Source organism: Dipteris shenzhenensis, chromosome 16 (genome assembly GCF_047967505.1).
Source record: "Dipteris shenzhenensis isolate YYH24624 ecotype China chromosome 16, Dip_SZ_1.0, whole genome shotgun sequence".
NCBI lineage: Eukaryota > Viridiplantae > Streptophyta > Polypodiopsida > Gleicheniales > Dipteridaceae > Dipteris > Dipteris shenzhenensis.
The window spans coordinates 6,050,899-6,072,836 of NC_141611.1; the positions used below are offsets into that span (position 1 = coordinate 6,050,899).

At 42.3% G+C, this 21,938-nt stretch overlaps 1 protein-coding gene across 1 annotated transcript in view; it reads right to left on the reverse strand.

Annotated features, from left to right (window-relative positions):
• Positions 1–7,752: 7,752 nt before the first annotated feature.
• LOC147892463 (GTP-binding protein, HflX) overlaps positions 7,753–21,938 on the reverse strand; it is a 115,435-nt gene continuing 101,249 nt past the window's right edge. Inside the window, exons 9-13 of the mRNA XM_087387662.1 lie at positions 20,965–21,035; positions 20,621–20,714; positions 20,401–20,529; positions 20,197–20,286; positions 7,753–8,381 (exon numbers count right to left, since the gene is read on the reverse strand). Of these exons, the coding sequence (XP_087243788.1) occupies positions 8,292–8,381; positions 20,197–20,286; positions 20,401–20,529; positions 20,621–20,714; positions 20,965–21,035 (474 nt within the window). The 3' untranslated portion in view covers positions 7,753–8,291. The remainder of the gene's footprint in view (positions 8,382–20,196; positions 20,287–20,400; positions 20,530–20,620; positions 20,715–20,964; positions 21,036–21,938) is intronic.

The following is a 21,938-nucleotide window of genomic DNA, read 5'->3' on the forward strand; positions in this document are numbered from 1 at the left end:
CATCCAAAAAAAAAAAGTGTGTGTGTGTGTGTGTGTGTGTGTGTGAAGGTGTGTGTGCGTGAGAGAGTGGTGTGTGTGTCTGTAGAGAGACCAGCCTAGCCTTCCGTATAGCCTTCGAGTGATTTTCGCACAGCCTGTACGGCTCTACTCTCGTACACTCCCGTATGGCCATACGGGAGTGTACGAGAGTAGAGCCGTACAGGCTGGTCTCGCTTGGCTTTTTCCTCTATCCTGTCCGTACGCTCGCTTGGCTTTTTCCCATCCGTACACTGCCCGTTCTCTTTCTGTACATCTTGTATGGTTTCCCATCCATATTGTTGGAATCCCTTCCGTACATCCTGTACGGTTTCCTAGTACTCTCTGCTCTCCTTTTTTTTCCCATGTTTTGTTTTTCCTTTCTATTTGTACTGTCATTTTTGTCAATATCGTCATTTTGGCTCATACTGCCGCTATCCGTACATCCCTATTTTTTGTATGTACTTTTTCCCTGCCGTTGCACGTTTCCCTTCTGTACCTATCCATACTGTTGGTCCATACTTGCCATATTGTACTTCTTTCTTTTCTGCTCTATAATCCTTACAACCTTAGCTTTTGTTCCTTCCTCCAACTATTGTCCTGTTTTTCCGTTTTTCTGTTTCTTCTCTCCCTGTGCTCCAATGGTGGATTGTCCTTACGAGAAGACCTTTCACAAAGAACGATCGCTTCAGAGCAAAAAGCAAAAGTAGGTAATGTGTCAAGATGACCCTCTACATATGACCCTCTACATGCCTCTGTAGAGGCTCAGTTGGTATATGAAGTAATGCATGAGGGCTTTGAGGATATAAGGAAAAGTTGGAATGATCCGGTTCCTACCACAAGTACCATGATTGAGGTAGATGATATCTTTGACTCTGTGAAGGATTATGCCAAACATGCCATCATTATTTTCTTTCGGGGACGGATGCCTGCTGCTGCAGATGTTGGCAATTGGTTGACTAGAACCCTAGGTGGTTGCTATGTCAAGAAAGTGCATTATGTAGCGAATGGTTTTTTTGAAGTGATAATGGCTAATGAAGAGCACAGACAAGTCTTATTGGAGTGGAGCACTCTCTGCTCTTCTATGGCTAGCAGATGGTCCATGTATAGCCGTGGTCTCCTACTAGGGATCGATTCGGCATCGCTGCCCTGTATGGGTAGAAGTTGTGGATTTTCCTCAGTGCATGGCTTCTCTATTGCCAAAAATTGCAACCTCTCTTGGTAAGGTGGTTTGTCCCCACCAAGACCAAATGGCAATTCAAATCGCTTTTGCATTTTGTGGGACACAGATAACCCCGATGGGCAGTGCATTCTACCAGCTAAAATAGGAGCTGCTTGTAGGTGCTTGCTTTGAATGCAAGCAATTTGGGCATATGGCTTCACAATGCCCTTCCCGACCTCCCAAAATGCCAATGCAAGGTGAAATGGTTCCGCCTCAGAGTAAGAATGTCAATGCCTCTTTTGTAGTAAAAAACAAAGGAGTAAAATAATTTTTTGCTGTTCAAGATAAAGACAAAGCTTCGGCTATCTCGAATACTACTGCTCCTCTTCCTATGTCTTCGGCCTCTCCGTCTCAGGTGAAGGGCAAAATTTGGATGAAGGATGGAAAACTCCTCGCAAAGTTCTCTCTCCTACGAGACCTATGCCATCCAAGACTTGGAATGGTGCATCTTCACAAGCCAAGATACCAGCTGAAAACTCTGGCATTGGCTTGACTTGGGCTGCAGTCATTGCAAACTGTACCCTCTTCCCAGAAGAGGACGTTGCTGCTCTATTGTCTTCCCCTCAAGCTGATTCCTCTTCTCAGGATAGAGGTCCAGATATTGAGGTGGAGATGCAAACATAGTCAGTTTGTTTATTGCAGTACATAACTGTACCATTTTTGTAAATATGCTTAACCATATCAAATGCATTACATTCAATATATAGGGTTTGTGTGATCGTAGAAAGTGGAAGCTTGTGTGGATGTATATTAGACAATTGCAGATAGTGGCTTTGCAGGAACATAATCAGCACATGTATGCTGGTCACATAGGACATTTTGCTGGTTATGATATTTCCTATGATGGAGAGTACTCTTTCCCAGGCGTGGCTTTTTTGGTGTCATCGGTGTCTGACTTCTTAGGAGACTGTGCCTCATTTACTCTGGCATTGCCCGCCTTCTTGACAGTTTTTGGATTCTCTTCGACAATGGCTACGAGCGAGATTCCTGACTCTTCTCTTCGAAAATTTTTTCTAGCTCTTTGGTTTTCATCCATAACGACCGGAGTTTCATCTTTTCTTTGTTTGGGCTCACTATTGGGCACTTTGGACTTCATGGTCAGACCGCAATTGTACAGTCTTTAGTGATTCCAATTTTTCTTTGTTTGCTTTCTTTAAGCGTTCTTTGCAGCAATCTTTCTTTGATTGCTTGCAGACTCGCCAGAAAGATCAGGATGTATATTTGGCTTATATTGAGATCTTCAGTTGATGTGTTTTCTAGTGCCTCTTTCCTAAGGTGACTATTCTTGTAATATAATCAATCAAAGTTTTCACTTTAAAAAAAAAGTGTGTGTGTGTGTGTTTTGACCCTGTGATTTAGAAATTTCGGGTACCAGCCTATATCAAGAAGAATCACAAGGGCAAAAAATAGATGGTTTTTATTGATGGTGTGGTTTCATCACTGCATCAGTTTTTACAGAGCAATAATTTGAAGCTGGAGGATGCTGTGTTTGATCCTTCTCCAGCTTGATATGTAACTTTTTACTTGGCTGCCTCATGACTTTTGCTCCGAGGCTTTACTTGTAAATTTTTTTCTTGTACTTATTTGGTGGGTTTTTACCTCTTTTTTGAGGTTTGCCATAAAGAAATATAAGATTTCACTTGAAAAAAGTGTGTGTGTGTGTGTGTGTGTGTGTGTGTGTGTAGAGATCTTACTGAGCTATGCAAGCTCTTTCTTTATATGGTTTAGCTACTGGGCTTCATGTAAATTTTCAGAAATCAAAATTGTTGCCTTTGCATTTCAAGGAATGGCACTCTCTTTTATGGCCTGGAGAAATCATCCCACCAACTCAATTGGTTCGTCATCTTGGCTACCCTTTGAGTTGGACACTTTCTCCTTGTCAACAATCTGAATGGATTCTCACAGCTCTCAAGAAAAAGCTGGAGTACTAGAAATTGGCAACTTGGCCTCTGCATGTTCGTCTTCGAATTGTGCAATCTATTCTGATGGCGTATATTCAATTCTACTTGCCTCTTATTATGTTCAGCAAGGATGATCTTGACTCTTTTATGTCTGAGGTGCTGGAAATCTTCTAGTGTTCTAGCCATGATAAAAAAAGCCTGCGTTTGCTTCCGGTACAACAGCTTTGTTCTCCAAAGATGCATGGAGGTCTTAATATTCTTAATATCCATCTGCACATTCTTGCTCATAAGAGGAAACTCATGCTGTAGTTTTTGCAAGGTTCTCAACCATGGGCTGCCATGATTCGTCATTTACTCTTGCATGTTGAATGTCCAACTTTTGGTCGTTGGCAACTTTCCCAGTGGGAGTTTCTTTTTGGTTTTGTGATAGACAAAATCCCCGGTTGTTCTTTGGTTCCCCATCTGTTGATCGATTGGAAACATAACCTTTCTCACTTGGATTGGCATGGCAGTGATTCCTTGCAGGGCAACTCGTTCAGAGCTGAAAGTATACATTGGTCTAGAGTGTTCGCCCTTCCTTTGGCTTTGCAGGTGCCTCAACGTTCGTATTTTTTGAGTCTCAAGGGGATTCGTTTGGTTCAGGATGTTGTTGATGATGCCGGAATTCCCCTTACTTTTTCTTTGGCCGTTGCCAAATTTGGCCTTGGAATGCATTATCGTCCACTTTGGCATAAGATTACTTTGATGCTCCAGCCTTTACAACCGGTTCCTCCATTGCATCTACAGGATCGTCTTCAAGACTGGCAACTTTCTTCTATGGGCTTGTCATACCGTCCTCTACAGTTTGCACATATTATTGTTTCTTCTTTTTATAAAGTTCTACTTCCTCCGCCATTTATCTCACAAAAGGCAAATCAGCTTTGGCATCTTAAATCGTCCTATGAAATGGTGGCAAAAACATTTGAGATAGTTTTAGCATTCTAAGATTCCTCTCCGTCAGCAGGTTTTCTTGTGGAGAGCTTTGTTGGGTCTTCTTCCTCATGGAAAGCTCTTGGCACGATGACATATTGCTTCTTCTATTTGTCGTAGATGTTTGGCTCCTAGAGAGACTGTGCCTCATCTCTTTTGGCATTGTCCTTCCTCTCATGCTTTCTTGGACTTCCTTGGGCAGATTTTGAGAGCTCAGTTTCCTCAAATTGCTTTTGGCAAGTTCTTTTGGCTTTTTGGTGTACATCCACCTAGACAGGAGTTTGATTTCTTTTTTGTTTGGGTTCGGTACTGGGCACTCTGAACTCTTTGGAAGGATCGCAATCATAGGGTCTTTGGTGATCTTGTTTTTTCCACTTTCTCTTTCCTGAAACACTCTTTGCAGCAATTGCTTTTTGATTGCTTGCAATCTCGTGTCTTTGATCATGATGTATATTGGTCCTACAGTGAGATTTTCTCCTGATGTATTATAGCTCTTTCTTTCTGGGATAGCTTTTTTGTAATATAATGACTCAAAGATTCAAAAAAAAAAGTGTGTAGAGAGAGAAAGAGAGAGAGAGGGAATCAAATCAAAGGGAGCAAGGTTATGAAAGTGGGAGGGGCAAATTCATGAGAGAAAAGAAGTTAAGAATGAGAGAGAGAGAGAGAGAGAGAGAGAGAGAGAGAGAGAGAAGAGGGGGGGGGATCTATTAAGCACCATGAAATCCACATTAGAGACCCAAAACAACGAAAGCACCCATTTTTATTGCAAGTAGTATGATGGGAGGAATTGTAGATGGAATCACCTAAAAGAGCAATTATAAAGAGGAATTGTAGGTGGAATCTCCTAAACAGAGTAATTATAAAGAGTTTTCTTCACAACTAAATCACAATTGGACATTGAGCTTCTTTACCAAGTTTTGATTAAAGAAAAAGGAAACCCAATGGAAGTTAGCTTAGAAGCAAGGACTATGGCAAGAAATGAGCACATCCTCAAAAAACCAAGATCAACTATAATAGGGTGGGCATATCCAAAACACTCTCTAGTGTGTGAGAAGTGGGAAAGGTGCAGGAGAAGAGAAGGTAGCCTCCAAACAATAGAATGCTATACAATATGGGCACTCTCTATTGAACACGACATAAGGTATAATGCTATATGCACAACCCTAGCTTAGAGAAGGGAGATAATTCTAATGATCTTTTCGCACTCAACCTACACGTGGGACATCCCATTTTACTACTCTTGTGTACACTATATGCACATAGCCCAATTTACATCCTCAACATGATTGTTGAGAGGAGTGGTGAAGGTGTGGATAAGGAGAGTGTGGAGGAGAGGAGGCCATCAAAAAGGTAGGATATCTATTGAAGTGTACACTTCTCTCAACATTATCAAGCAAGAAGTAGGACATAGTGCTTTGTCAACAACAAAGTAGAATATGTTGCTTTATCAAGTGTTCTTTAGAAGCCAATATGGTTTAAAAGGCGTAAATATAAAATAGTCAAAGGGAAAGGTATTATGATTGTGTGAAAATGCGGTAGCAAAGAATCTAAACGCAAGAAGACAAAGCGTATTGAAATTACGTGTCATTTTATTCGACCTCAAATGGAATAGGGAAAAATCTGACCCTTCCACTTGTTGAGAGGAGTGGTCAAGGTGTGGATGAGGAGTGTGGAGGAGAGGAGGCCAAAAAAATGTAGGACATCTATTGAAATGTGCACTTCTCTCAACATTGTCAAGCAAGAAGCAAGACATAGTGCTTTGTCAACAACAAAAGTAGAATATGGTGCTTAAATATGGTTTAAAGGGCTTATAGGTAAAATTGTTAAAGCGAAAGGTATTATGACATGAGCAAAAATGCATTAGCAAAGAATTCAAAGCAAGAAGACAAAGAATATTGATATGACTTGTCATTTTATTTGACCTCAAATGGAAATACTAAGAAATCCGGGCCTTCCATTGCTTCTCTGAGGAACAATTGGATGACCTACTCACCAAGGCATTGCCAACAATGAAGTTTCAAGGATTTAGATAAAGACTATGTCTCGTAGACATGAGAAATACTAAAGGAAAATTGTTGAAATAGTTTGTTTACTATCTCATGTTATGTTACATAGGTTAGTAATAAGTTGGTTTACTACACTCGAGTATGAGGGCCTAACCCCAAGACCCTCTCGTCATTTTCAATATATGTACTTCGTAGGTCTCTTGTGTGTGCACTCTCTCTCATGCGATGTGATCTACATTTGTCATTCTCTCCCTCTCCCTATTCAAATAGTATGTATAGTTATGAATTTTCATATACGTTAATGGCTACGACGTTACTTTTGGATGTGTTGTGGTTTGTGCATTGTGCCTCTCTCTGCATGTGAAAATTGGCTGGTAGTGGAAACTTTCTTCAACTCTCGACTTAACAATTCAAGGGTTTCTTAAAACAAGAAATTTATGGTTTGAAAATGTTTTGACGGTACCTTGGGAGAACATCTCAACCACATACGAGCGATTTTTCATCAGCTCGCTGATCTGGAAGTTCGTGTGAAGGATGATGACACGAAGGCAGTTCTTCTATCCAACTTGACTCCAACTTTTGCTAATATCATGAAAATCTTATGAGTCAATAGTGATATGACTTTGAACGAGATGATCGTATGCTACTTGATGCATACAATGGTATGGAGCATGCTTATATTTTAAAAGGTACCGGCCAAGAACAAGCTTCTTCGAGCTTCATATACTTGCGGGTATTGTGGCAAACCAGGCCACACGGAGGAATTCTGTCACAAGAAACATGAGGACATGTAGAAGAAGAATATAGAAACTGCAAATGTTGCAGAAGAAACTGCCAAATTATGCAAAGCAAAACTTGAGGACGAGATTGATGATTATGCATTTTCAACTGTTGCAAGACTCGCAATAGGTTAGGATTTTGGAGTCCATGAATCATCCTTTGTTTGGCTCCTGTTTTGGCAGGCTGTTATTTCGTAAGAGCAATGGTCTTGGTTTTGTCCTCTCTTTGTTTTGTGAGGATAAGCTCGTTTTTGACCTACTCTTGTCAGATACGATTCCAACTTTCAAAATGTGTGACTCTTAGTTTTGCGTCATCACTATTTTCGTTGGAAATTATTGCTTTTGACAATATGCCCTAGCTTCAGCTTGAGGGGTGTGTTGTGGAGCAACATTTGGTAGACGCATTGCAATTTACACTAGCTAGTTTACAAGCGGGATTGGGGAGCTTTTGCATGTGGAGTCAGGTGAGGCGATTATCACAACCTTCATCACCAGGGAGATGCTCTCCTGAATTGTGAGATCCACCAGCCTGTGCTTGGTTGTGTGCCTTCCACTATTTGTAGAGGTCGAGGTCAAGGCTCATTTCAGCTCGTGTGAGTCTGGTTCTTCTCCATTGTCGCTATCATGTAACCTCCGACAAGCCTCATAGGGATGAGAAGGGACTATGCTTCTAACCACGGTCTTTAGAATGCTTTTCAGTTAGTTCATGCTATGTTTCTTCTCTATTCTGAGCAATGGTTCCTTGTATGATCTAAATGACGATAGTTGTGATACACGGGTGCTCAGTGAGTTTTCATGAGTGCGGCTTTGAAACACTAAAAAATCTTAGCCTGGTCTGGTGCAATTCGAAGCTCTTTGCTTTTTTTACACCAGTGTCACCTTCAGTATGAACTCTCTCAATTCCTATAGCGCATAACCCAGTTAAATTTTACAAGAACTGAGGTGCATTACTCTGAAAGCAGAGAATCAACTAAGCCCATTGCTTTAATGACGACTTTAAGGGGCTTGCTGATTTAACACCTGCTGGTATGGAAAAAAGTAAATGGATCCTTTTTGTTGCTACCAATCCCACCTGTACCAAGACTATTCAATTATTTCTTGATCTGTCACATGGTGAAAATAAAAAGAGTGTATCTCTTACCTATTAGTATCCTCGAAGGAATAGTTATCCAATGAGGACCGAAATTCCCTAGTGTAGAAAACCACATAGATTTTAAAATATGAGGGCCTTCACAAACTTCCAGAGACTCTGAAGTCATTATCATCTTGCGATTGCAATGCCAATGCTCTTCTTTCAGTGGAAATGCAGTCAACTTATACCCCTACTAAACCTGATAAAGGCTTACATCCTCTGTTTTGAAAGTACCTTATATCTCTGTCATACACAAAACCTGTGGTTTCAACAGACGGGCTGCCGCATTTGCTGTAGTTGCCTTGAAAGAGCTAATGGAACATGTGCTTTCAAGGATATGCCCATCTCCTTGTACTCCTGCTTGGGTCACAAACAAGTCGGTCAGACACTCTTAATCCTCTTACAAAACAGAAAAGGGAAACCCACCAGTCTATTTTTCGAAGCACCACACATGTAACATGTGCACACCACCCAAATGAACACATCAGTACACCCACAGCACACATACGTGCACACACAAAGAAGGAATATGATTGTAAAATCTACAAAAGCCTGCGATGGTCTGTGATAAATGAAAACTACACCAAGGAAGAAACCTTTGGAACAATAAGCACAATAGCAAAACTTCCATCAACCCTATAGAAACCCACATCAGTTGATAGAGAGTCACGAGTCAAACCCTCCTGAGATCTTAGCGATCCAAGAGATGTTACAGACGAGAGATGCTGACATCACGGGATCAAATCTTTGACATATGCGAAGAAAAGAGATATCAGTTCAAGATCACATACAGCTTAGAATGCCCCTGTTCTGTATACTGCAGCAAGGGATTTAAATTCTTATTGCACATATGTATCCAACCTAGAAAAACCATGAGCTTCTTTGATTTTGGCTATGTCACTTCCATTTAGTCCTTATCCTTCAAAATGCTCTTCTTGGAGTTATGGCCTATTTAGCATACGGCATTTTTTGAAAGATTAGGAGTTCCAAACTCCTTAGAACAGAACAATAAAGAAAATAAAAATATTACTGATGTGCGAACATTCCAATTGAGGTCTATGCAATTGCATATTCAACTGTTCACAAAAGAGCACTACACATATTGACAGCAACTGTATGCAGCTTTCAGTCTGTACCCATTCACCTACATGACTTGTGATCCAATCTTTTGGCTCATCAATAAGACAAAAAATGCTAGCAATGACAGACAAAAAAGACGAGCTTTCAAATCACCTTGGAGGTCTTTTTGGAGGAGACTTTTGTTACTCATCTGCTGCTGAGTCTATTCAGCATTGCATTTGGGGGTGCAGACACGACAAGATCATTTGGATTGCGATTGCAGAACCACTGCACAAGTTTGGGATCGCATAACCAATGCTTCTGAGTCTATTCAGCATTGCATTTGGGAGTGCAGACGCGACAAGATCATTTGGATTGGGAGTGCAGAACCAATGCACAGGTTTCCCCTCCCCTTTCTTCATTACTTGGAGTTCCATGGTCTGGCTCTCTCCTACTGGGCCCCAGTTATATTATGAGAGTCAAGACTCCTCTTGGGCTGTTGGTGTGGCACCAGGGGTACAATTTTGTAGACATCAGGCCATCCCTTCTTCTCGGTAGACTTGCACATGCATTAATGGACACTTTCTGAGAGAGTATCCAAGTCCACCCAGACCATACCTTGGCCAGCATTTCAGTAGATACTACACTCTTATGGCACAGGATGCAGGGTTCTTCTAGCTCTACCTCAACCGACACGACGGTTTTTCTGAGAGAGTGAAGAGGTTGTCCTTCTCTGAGAGCATCGCAGGCATGACATTGCATTTCCAGCCAGTCCTGGTTCTTATCAAGCTTTTCATATGTTCAGACTCTGCAAGTGGTATTTTGCCACTGGATTTTCTGCATGCTGTAATCCTGCCTTGAATTTCCTCTCTTGGCTGTGTCCTTCATGCTTCATAGACGTCTATTCACCCCACCAAAAAAGAAATAAGTCATTGCTGGTTGCTTAGCTGGCTCCTTCAAGAGATTGTATAAAAGAGCATGTAATCAGTTGCACAAACTGGAATGTTAGACTGACTTAATTTGTGAATGGGTGCTAGTGTTAAGCATGACATGGACTATCCCCTCAACTTACAATCTATCAGGGATATCTGCATTCCCTGACTATGCACTTTATCGACAGGGTCTGCCCAATTCCTGGTCAAACCTTTATCCTTGCAGGAACCTTTTTTATGTCCTTCAATCAACCTCTTGCTAGCCTGTTATTCCCTTTTTTGTATCTTGTCTTTCTTTAGTTTAGCTCATTGCTCTATATGATCACCACTATTGACCTAATACATTGAGAAAAAGACCCCACAGTAGAGTCTTTACATCGATATACACGTGAGCTGCACTCAACTTATTCTCCCAATGCTCCAAACTATGTCTAGATTGTTTCTACCATCACATTGCCTCTCTGAGAACACCTGTGTACACATAGCAACTGTACGGGACAATAGAGAGCTCGAATATCCAAATTGATGGCGATGAGCAGGCGCAGGTTTGTACATACAAACAGTTACAACAGGTCGGCCTGCTATACAGATCACGTGCGTTGCAGGTGGCTGTAGCAGTGACCGTGCGTACGGACGATGCTATCAACACATGCAGGTATGGACAAGCGTACGGCGCTTGCAGATGTGGGGCTGTACGGAATGGAGCAAGGAATGGAGCAACAGCACAGCCCGTGTAGGAATACTGTACCAATTGTACGGACGAGCAGCTGGTCGACCGTACGGATGTACGGACAAGCTTCGCAGGAGATCTGTGTACGGCGCAAGTACCTAAACGACTCTACGGAATCAGTCTGTACTGAGTGTACGACTGATAGTGCAACTGAACGGGCTTGGAGGTGATGGTGGCAAGCAGGTAACAGAAGATTGCAAGCACGAGGACTAGGTCCGGGAGTTGGTCCTGCTCTGATACCAAATGAAAGAAAAGAGCAGACAATAGAATGGGAGCAAGTGAGCTGAAAGCTGAGTGTGCAATAGAAGAGTTGAAAAAGTACAAGAGAGTAGGTTTTGTCTAAGTGACAAAACCTTATCCTATTCACTAACCGTAGTTAGTGAACTAAATGTGGTTAGGGGAAAAAACCTCTAAATGAGGGAAAAGTGTCCCTAACCCACTTATTGGCATTACATTGGTCACTGCTAGAGTATATCAATAATTCTAACAGAGGCGTGGGCGAGGTCTAAATCAGCCTCAAATAAGGCCGGAAGCTCTCTAGCTAAGTGACACACATACACTAGATCAAGGGCACGCTCAAAGTGGATCTGGGTAAAGGTAGCCGCAGGAACTCTCCCTATGCCTGGTGTAGTAGCAAGAACATCGAAGGCCAGATATAAGTGGTCGGCTCCAAGTGGGGAGGGGGGGTATGGTGAGGTCATGTATTCGTGAGACAAAAGCCAATGGGCCCAATACTGGGGATATATGTCTATGCGCTGATCCCTTTGCATAAACTGCAACATCATTTTCCCCCTGGGAGCAAGTATGTGCATTTGAATATTGAGTATGTTCAAACCCCTGTGCATCTTTGGAGAACAAAGACGATGCATGGAGAGTAATCTGAGACTTTTCTTGCCATTTTTTGAGAACACCTGAAAATCTCCATGATAGCAGACATAAAGGAAACCAGATCTGCCTTACTAAACATGGTGAGGGGCAGATAGAATTGTATGTATGCTATCAAAATGGATTGCGTTATTCGCAAACGAACATGTAATGGCCAAGTTGCAAGCTTCCAATATTCAAGTTTTGCCCTTAACTTTGTGAGCACCCAATCAGTTTGTTGAGAACGAGTGAGCCCCCAACCTAGAGGATAGCCAAGATGTCGAATCAATTGAGAAGTTGAAACAATTTCCCCAGGCCACAAAAGACTATGCCAGTCTTTAGCATGCAACGGTAATAGCTTGGATTTCTGAAAATTCACATGAAGACCAGCAGCTAAACCATATGTAGAAAGAGCCTGCATAATCAAGGAGAGATCGCTCTGAGTATTTTTCGGGGTAAATAAAGAATCATCAGCATATGCTTGAGCGATCATACTACGGCTGCTAGGAATTTCCAATCCGTGCAACATGCCAGTGTCCAAAAGGTGGTCCATATATTGAAGCATTGGATGAGTGGCTATGGCAAATAGTAAAGCACTAAGGGGACAACCTTGCCGAACAGAACAATCGAGAGTCCAAGTTGTAGAAATATCCCCTGAAAGTATGCAGACAGCTTTACTATCTTGATATAACTAATTAATAACTTGCTGCATTTTTGTGCCAAATCCCAAGGCCTGCATTGTTTGTGAAATAAAGTCCCACTTAACAGTATCAAAAGCTTTGGCAATATCAACTTGCAATAGCAAAACATCCTGCTGCATATATTTGGCATATTCTATTCCAACATAGGCATTAGCAATGTTGTCTGTGATATGCATGCGAGGAACAAAACCATATATTGCGCAGGATAACCTGCTGTGAGGGAGGATCTGCATAACCAAACTGCTGAGAGAAATGATGTACACAGACAGAAGCAAGTTGTGAGATGTAGTCCATGAACCATCAGGCATAAGCACGCTGCACCCTGCAAATGTTTGTTTTTAATCTCTTCTGATGCAAACTTTTAAAAAATTGTTTGGAAGAGCAATCTTTATTTGTGAAAGCTCTTTGTCTCCCATTTAGCAAGTTTCCTGAGATCATTTATTTGGAGACAATGTTTAGCTTGGCAAAGTGTTGATTGCTCATGCAAGGACAAAGGACGAAAGTGACTGAGTTTAGTGAGGTCTTGACAAGTCAATTTGGCCTGAGCCACAGTTTTCCTCAGAGTCTTCATGTAAGACTTGCCATAACCTCTAATTACAACTTGCATTTTGGAAACAAAAGAATCCCATGCATTATCAATATCAAAGTGGCTCTGAGAAGACAGAGATTGATCTTCAGTAACCATTGCCTTGAAAGCAACATGCTGCAAATAGCTATTGTTCACAATCAGATGTCGCCTTTGAGGCAATCTATCATCTGGCATATCATGAAAAGATAACCTCAACCATAATGGTGCATGATCTGAATGCACAAAGGCATAGTCAACCCACATTTTGCATGTAAAATCATCATTTTGTTGCGGAGATACACTATACCAACGATCCAGACGTGCCTGATAAGAAAAAAGGGCATTATGTTGGAAAGTGTATCCAGGTGACAAAGGCTGCAATTCCTTCCAAAGATCAACCAAATCAAGATGAATCAGTAATTGAAACCATGCATGCCTTTCAGAGGTTAAAATATGAGTATTTCCTGATGTATTGTCACCCTATTGCGGAGCATTATTGAAATCCCCACACATGAAGGCATGAGATCTCCATGGATATCGGTGCATGGCATCCCAAATTACACTTCTATCCCGAGAAGATTGAGGTGCATATACAGAAGCAAATTCAAACACCTAGCCTTGAATGATGCATTGAAGAATAATCCATCTGCCTTGATTGTCATTTAAAGCAATAACTAGCTGAAGCTCATGCTTAATTAGAATGACTACACCTGAGAAAGAGCGTTCCCTAGCATAGAAAATATCATAGCCACACTATCTTTCCTGCATAGACATGTTGGTGGTGTTCTTGTAGTGCCACTATATCAGGCTGAAATCGATTGATATACCGCCACACAGATTTCCATTTCCTACTGTCACACATTCCCTAAACATTTAGTGTAAAGCATTTGATATGTGCAATCATATTTACAGATATTTATAAGAGAAAAACAGCTATGTACAACAGCAAACTTCAGGATGTCAACCCTGCATGTCTACCTCACGGTCAGGGCCTCTTCCTTGAGAAGAAACATCTGCCTGAGGAGTAGACAGCAATGCAGCAACCTCTTCTTCAGGGAAGAGAGTTCTGCTAGTTGTCACAGCAACCCATGTGATATATACCTAGATGAATCCATGAACATTCCTAAACTCATCCTTTAAAAACACAACATAGTGCAGTTTCAATCTCACGATAGTCACTCATAAGATTGAAAACCATAAACTCCATCACGCATAGCAGGGACTAGCCCATGTGATTCCAATTCCGGAGTTGACCTCTGGAGAGTTTCCACTAGAAGATGCACTATTCCAAGTGCGAGGGGGTGGAGGTCGTCGAACAGGTATAACTTTTCTTGGACTTTGCCATCCATCAATTTGAGTTTTTGGTCCTTTTGCTGAAGGTTGAATAACAGGAAGCGAAGGGGAAGAAGCACTCCCATTTGCAACATGGGGGCTTTGCCTTTATCCTAATTCACTAAAAACTGTCTATTACCTTTATTTTTATTCCCAATAGAGGCAGAAGCATCCTTATTAGGCATCTGAGCAGGCAAAGTAGCAAGAGGCATTTTATGCTGGCTCATTGGACACTGTGAAGCCATGTGCCCAAATTTTTTACATTCAAAGCAAGCCCCTGCAAACAATCCCCATTTCAATAGCTGCGGCTTTCTTGTATACTCTTTCATGGTATATTTCATGCTCGCTCCTGTGTTTTGGGGCAACAAGTTGTGATTTGTTGTTTCAAGAGAGGGGTATGTCACGAGGGCGTAAAATTCTAAGTACTTTAATGTACTACAAGACTATGATAACTTTGGTTTTAAAAGACCAAGCGTGGGCTTAATAATGTATAATTAAACGCGGCATGGTGCCTAGCACATAAGCGTAATTAATCCCTAGGCCCAATGGCATTATAAAGAATTAAAAGAGTGGTTGTTGAAAAACGATGACATGGCATTTTTAATGGGCCCCCTAGAGGGCCATGTACCTTCAATGGCCCCCCTAGAGTTCCAGGTGGCTCTAGTGCCTTCTACATGCTCCTTTGCTAATTCCTGGACCTTCTAAACTTCACATGTGTGGTTTTGTCTCTCATCTTCTTCCTTTGTTGAGATTTTGGATTGGTCTTTCAGCCTCCTTCAGCTGAATTACGTTTTTCTTCATAACTCCTCACCCGTTTGGATTCCTCGACTTCCGTTTGGCCCGATGGCTTCCCCTCTGCCTCCCCTTTGCAATGATATGCTTTTCCCTCCGTGCGTTTGGTAGAACGGGCAGAGTTGAGCACTTCTTTTGCTGGCCGAATTTGCAAAAGTGGCTTTTTTGCTTCTACAGCCTCCTAGGCCTCTCCTCTTGCAAAGCTACAGCTTTCTGTTGAACTTCGAGTAGTCCCACGTGCTAATTGACTGGTTTTTTCAGTTTTGGAGGACTTTCTGGCGATGAAACTTCTCCAAAACCTTCTCAATGCATTCCTCTTTGAAGCACGCTTCTTTTGAGCCCAAGAACTCCCACTTCTTCGCGACAGAAGTGCTTCTTTTCGCATTTTTCAATGGAATTCTTGCTGGTCGGCTCTTGTAAATGCTCTTTCTTCATGCCTTTGCACTCCTCTTTGGCTGAGAATGCAATTGGGCATTGGCTACTATGTCCTCTTGGCGATTGAGAACTTGGTTCGAGTTTTCAGGGCTTGGTGAGTTGTGATTTTGCTGCTACAATTTCTTTTTGCCATAAGCTATTGGTTGGCCTCGTGTGCCGCCTCTTTCTTGGTTCACAGGTGCCCAGGCAGTGCTACATGAGTCATTCTTTGGTTAGGTACTTTGCTGATTTTATTTTGGAGCTTTGAAAAGCTTTGTGAATGCCATCTGGAAACCACTCAAAGAGAGTGCAACTGGGGTGCAGTGTGATTGCATCTGGACAGCCAATGGAATTGCACTCGGAAAAGAGAATGCCTTTGGGTTGAGCCTATGGGTTAAGTGCACTTATGTGATGGTGTTCTATGCTTGAAAGCCTTGCGAAGGCTCAGTGAATTGGGGCTGCGTGCTTAGTTGCAGGGAAGGTCTCCCAGATGCAACTTGTAATCATTTCACTGTGAAATATAAAGAAATACTGAAAGGGGCGCCACGGTGTTTGGGGCCAATCGGGTGCACTTGTCTATGTTTATTGAGCAGGGGCATTCTAGCCTCCATCCCTTTTTCAGTGGTTTGTTTGTGAACAAATGGGTAAATGCCAAATGGTGCACACACTTTTTTTTGGTAAAACATTCATTTACATCCAGGCCGTGCTCAAAAGAGAGCTACAGCCCTATCCATCAGAAACAGTAAAAGAAAAGTTGGATACAAGAAACATCCAAATCTTCCTCATGTAAGGCATCATATAAAGACTGCCTTAATGAGGCTCGGAAAAACTCATAAGGATGCTGAAGAGGAGAATTCAGATATGCTTGGATGCGCTGCAGCCAGAGGGTCCATAAGGCCCAGTATCTGATCCAGTGGAAAAAGAGAGAATACTGTGACAAAGAAGCTGATAGTGTGCCATACATCCAGAAAAACCTGTAGAATCTGTGTGCTGGAAATCTGAGAGATAAAAAATAGGAGATTCTATCTAGAAGGTCTCTGGAATATGAACAAAACCACAATAAATGCGGAATACTCTCCGATGCAAGGTGACATCTTGGACAGAGAGGTGAAGCTATTCGTCGTTTAGCCAATTTCACTCCCACTGGGAGAATACCAACAATACATCTCCATAGGAATAGTCTTTGCTTCAATGGCATTTTCAACTTCCATATCATTTGCAATCTTCCTTTCCACCAGGCTAATGATTTGCTCAGATGCCATAAAGAATTAGCATGATGGGCAATCCAAGGAGGAGGTAATATTAATCTATAAGCCTGTATAGATGTCAATGACTACAAAGGCTTAGAAGAAATGCTTGAACTCGAAGACCAAAGGTGCCAATCTTGAAGCCTGTCACTGCCATTCAATGTCGGAATCGGAACCAGAGGAAGTAGAAGATCAGCAATAGCTTTCCAAATAGGTCTATGATGCATAGCCAGGTTGTATTGTCTACATGCTGCTGGAAAATGGTAGAGGACCAGGGATATTGCTTTATGGAGTTCCACATTTGAGCTCTGGAAGCTGAATTTTGAGAGGCATACAAAGATCCAATTTCAAAAATCTCTCCATTGATCATGCATTGGATAATCATCCATCGTCCACCTAGATCATTATATGCTATCAAGGGTTGCAGATCATGTCTGGCTAAGATGCACAGCCCAGAAAATTGTTCCGATCCTGAATAGAATATATCATATCCTGAAAAAAACCCATGCTGTCCAACAAAAAAATGCTGATTATGCTCTTGGAGACATACAACATCCGGATGAGTTGTATTTATATAATGCCAGAGAAGCCTCCATTTATTCTGGTTGCAGAGGCCCTGTATATTATAGGAAAAACATTTAAGAGAAGCACGCATGAAAATATATACAAGAGAATGATCGGTCCTCCAAAAGAGCGGGAGGCCTCAAGCCTCTGCCATTGCCACAGGGTCTTGCTGACCCTCAGCTTCCAATTCCCTGATAATATCATCTTCTTCACAAAGGGGAAGACCCTTCTTGACTGCATTGACCCAAGCCTTTGAGATGGGGCTGCTTAAAGAGGTAGAAGATTGTCCTGGAGAAGGAGCAGAGGCATCCCAATTACGAGATTGGAGAGGTCTTTGTTTAAGAGGGACCGTCTTCTTTGCAGTCTGCCATCCCTCATGAGAAGATGGAATGTTTTCTCCTAACTTGCTTTTGCCTTTATCCTTATTTTGAGCTGAATTGGCCTGGCTCCCTGTATGAACTGAAGGCTTTGCTCCTTTAGCTTCAATCTTTTCCACATATGTCTTCTGACCTCCTTTATTAGATGGCAGAGGAATAGTAGCTGGAGGAGGTGGATGAAGGATAGAAGGACACTCCGAAGCAAGATGCCCAAATTTGTGACAAGAAAAACAAGCTCCAGCAAAAATGCCCCATTTTAAGGTGAAATATTTCTTGCCCAAATTAACACCCTCAATCTCAACTGCAATAGATGAAGGGGTCGGTCTATCAGTATCCCATAATATGCAAAAACGATTTTTATTACCTGTTGGACGAGGGGGACAGATCACTTGTCCCAATGTCATAGCTAAACCTGGAAGCTCTGTTCTCATATAATTTGGAAAATCAACCACTTCAACCCATACAGGGCAATGATGCTTGATGAGGTTCTGATAGTCCTTATTGGGGGACCAGGGCATGATATGCACCATCTGGCGACCAAAAAATAAAGGGGACATTTCCAGCATCTTTTGTTTTGTCAAAGCATCCAAAAGATGAACTTCATAAAATCCTCGGGAGGCAAAATAGACTCCTTCTACAAAGCATCCAAAAATGGTGCACACACACACACACACACTTTTTTTTTGAGTGAAATCCATTTGTCATTATATCACAAAAAGAAGTCCCAAAAAAGGGACAGCCATTACAAGCATCATAAGATATCTTTATATAACAAGAAGACTGGATAATCTAAATCCCATGCACGACAATCATAAAATGATTGCCATAAAGATGCTCGAAAGAACTGATATTTAGTCACATATGGATCACCAAAGACTTGATGGTCCTTCCATAAAGTGTGTAGTACACAATAACGAACCCAAATAAAAAATATCATATCTCTGCCTTGTGGATGGAATCCAAACAGCCAGAATCGCTTGTCAAAACAAGCACTAGGAAAACGAGCTTGAATCCTTTGCTATAGAAGTAACAAGAAATCATACGATTGAGGGCAATGCCAAAACACATGAGGCATAGACTCCCCCACGGACGGACATGTCAACAAGTGGCAGGAGAATATGACAACAAGCCAAAAGCTGTCCAAAAGGGAGAACTCCAAGTAAAACTCTCCATTAGAAGAGGTTTTGCTTAAGAGGGAGTTTAGAAGCCCAAATGTGTTGCAATCTTTGACGCCACCACCGAGAGGAGCGGCTGATACACCAGATGCCATTGGCATGAGAAGAAATCCAAGGGGGAGGTAGTAAAAACTTATACACTGATGCAACCATGATATTAGCCAAGGATAGCGTACTGCCAACATGATCAGCAGATTAGAGAACCCAATCTTTTACACACATAGAAGGGAACCCTTTGTCTGAAGAACTTGGTAGTAGAAAGACGTGGTCATCTTGTAACCGTTGTGGTTGAGTCCCTACCAAGCGCGGACTAATGGTCTGAAGAATTGCTTGGCCATCATATCCCCCTATTGAACCCATAGCACCCTAGACTGATGAGAGAATTTTGTGTTGCGGATCTCCATGTCCTGGAAGTCAAGCCGCACGCTCTCATATCTGTTTGCAAGCCACATAAAGGAAGGGTCGTGCTCCTTGAGTCTCTCTATGGAGAACAAATCTTGTCTCAATGCTTTCTCGAGCTCCTGAAGAGATTGGCGTCGCTAAAGTGCCTAGGTCTATAGCTCAACATACTCCTCTAGATAGCATCTACTACCATCTAGCTGAAACTGTCCGGCGAGGGATCATCCTCTTGCTACCAAATCCCTGCTATGGTTTGCCAAATCTCCTCTTGTAGAGGATCCGCACCCCCTTTTGAGGATGTCCTCGATGGGCTGCACCAAATCAAGCCCAATGAGGGAGTGGTATGACATCATCTGCCAATATGCTCGTGGCTCCACCTCTGTGCATAGCCCAGTCCCCTACATAAAACCTATCTAGTCTCTTGAGTGGTCTGTCATGAAGCCGCTGGCCAAAATAAAGGCTGCCAGGGAGTCTAGAGAACTCTGCCTCTCACCAAAGATCCCACCCGTTAAACGCAAAGATAAAATGCTCACATGTGCTGCACTTGGTCAGAGGCATTGCCAAGAAAGAGGCTCTCCCTTCCTTGTCTACACTACCACCAGGAGTTCCTTTTCCACCTCATTTGAGCTTCAATAAATTTCTTACTCTTAAATGCCACAGGTGATCCAGCCTGAGGTATGTATGACACCTCATTTGAGGCATGTATGATACCTCACTTGAGCTTCAATAATTTCCTTACTCTTAAATGCCACATGTCATCCAGCCTGATACAGTGCTGCCTCAATAGCATAATCACTTGCATGTATTTCCACTATAAATGGTTTACTAGGATCTACAAGTAATGACAAGGGTGCAGTAACAACCAGGTATTTCAGAGTCAGAAGCTCCAGTCCTTTCCAATAAAACAGGTAAATAACATGATGCTGCAACAAAAGACTGTTACCGACTATTTCCAAGTAGAATAAACATATAGGGGAACTTTTGAACTTCCTATGCAGCAGGTATGCAGAACTTTTACCACTGAATCCACCACTCCAAGACGATGAACAACATTGACATATTCCCCCTTCTCATAGGGGACAAGTACATCCACCCACACCAAGGATTCCTGCAATTAAACATTGTATCAGTTGCAGATCTACTACACGAACATCACAGTACATAGCAGCTATGAAAGATTTCCCTTGACAAAATAATTATGAATCATAGATCATGTTTCTACCTTTAGCTTGCTTTGAATAGCCTCGCATAAGGAGGCTACCCCTTCTCCTGTCAATGCTGACATGCAGACAACATCACCCTTGCTTGTTGCTTCTGCTCTTCTCAACATCTGCTGATCTGCTCTGTCCACCTGATAAGACCGACGTAAAATCATTCAGGAACTTCACTGCCTCTACTCTAGTTATTCTTCTGATCAAACTGAGGAGGTATAGTTAATTGACCTTGTTCCAAACTGTGATCTGTGGAATGTGCTCCACACTGAGATCTGCAAGAACGCTTTCCACAGCTTCCATTTGCTCTTTTGCAAGTGGATGGCTGCCAAAAAAATGTTCATCAAGAAACACAACGGAAAGCATGAAAACTTGAGCAAAGATAATTCTATAGACATAGACATCCAATAAGCTATATATGATTTTCCATGACACGTTTCAACTTAGCTAGAGCACAAACACAACACCACTCTGATGATGCTTGAATGTGAAGCACATACCTTAAATCTACTACATATACAGCTAGAGCACAGACACAACAACACTCCAATGATGCCTGAATGTGAAGCACCTACCTTATATCTACTACATGTACCAGCAATGAGGAATCATTGATCTCCTCTAAAGTCGCACGGAATGATGCAACCTGCAATTCAAGTATAACCACTGCCAAATGAGAGAGAGAGAGAGAGAGAGAGAGAAAGAAAGAAAGAAAGAAAGTGTATTATTGTCCACTAAAGGCCAAAATGGGCCCATGGGACATCAGAGAGAGAGAGAGAGAGAGATGTATTACCATAAGGCCTCAGGCGCCTATGAGACAGAGTACAGTCCACGGGTAGCTCAGAGCTCCCTACCCTAATGTGAGCTGTGCCTTGGCTGCATGATTCATCCTGAAAACTAGCCCTGTGCAGACTCGATCTCAACCGCCTCTCCTTGGTAAGTGAAGCTCTGTCGATGAAGTACTGCCCATGTATTGAAGATCATATTCTTGGTCTTAACAAGGTCGACTATCAGGTCTCTCCCCTGCAGAATACCTCTAGGTCTTGCCAAGGTCGACTGTCAAGGCCTCTAGGGTAGGCCTACCGCTAAAGAAGATATGAGGACTATGTCATTTGCATACAGCAGTATTTGTATCATCAAGTCAGCAAGCAAGGATCCCTCCCCTCCTAGGCGGTCAATGAAAGTCCTACTCTCATCAATAAAGAGCCCAAAGAGTGTCGATGAGAGGAGGCATTCTTACTTCACTCCGATCGTGCTGTCAATCCAATCTGACAAGTCCTCCAAGGGCGCGTACTCTCCCTCTGACTAACTCATATAGGCTCATCCCGCCCTAAATCATATCTTTTGGGATCTGCATCTCCTAGAGTCTCCTTATCATGCAGACTTGTGGGATTGTGTCAAAGCACTTCCAAAGGTCAACAAAGCATGCATAGACTTTCTAGGATTTCGATCGTACCTCCTGGAGGACGGCCCGTAGGGTGAAGATGTGGTCAAGAGTGGAATGTTGCCTCCTAAAACCAACCTCTCCCAAAGCCCGCTGCCCCCAAGT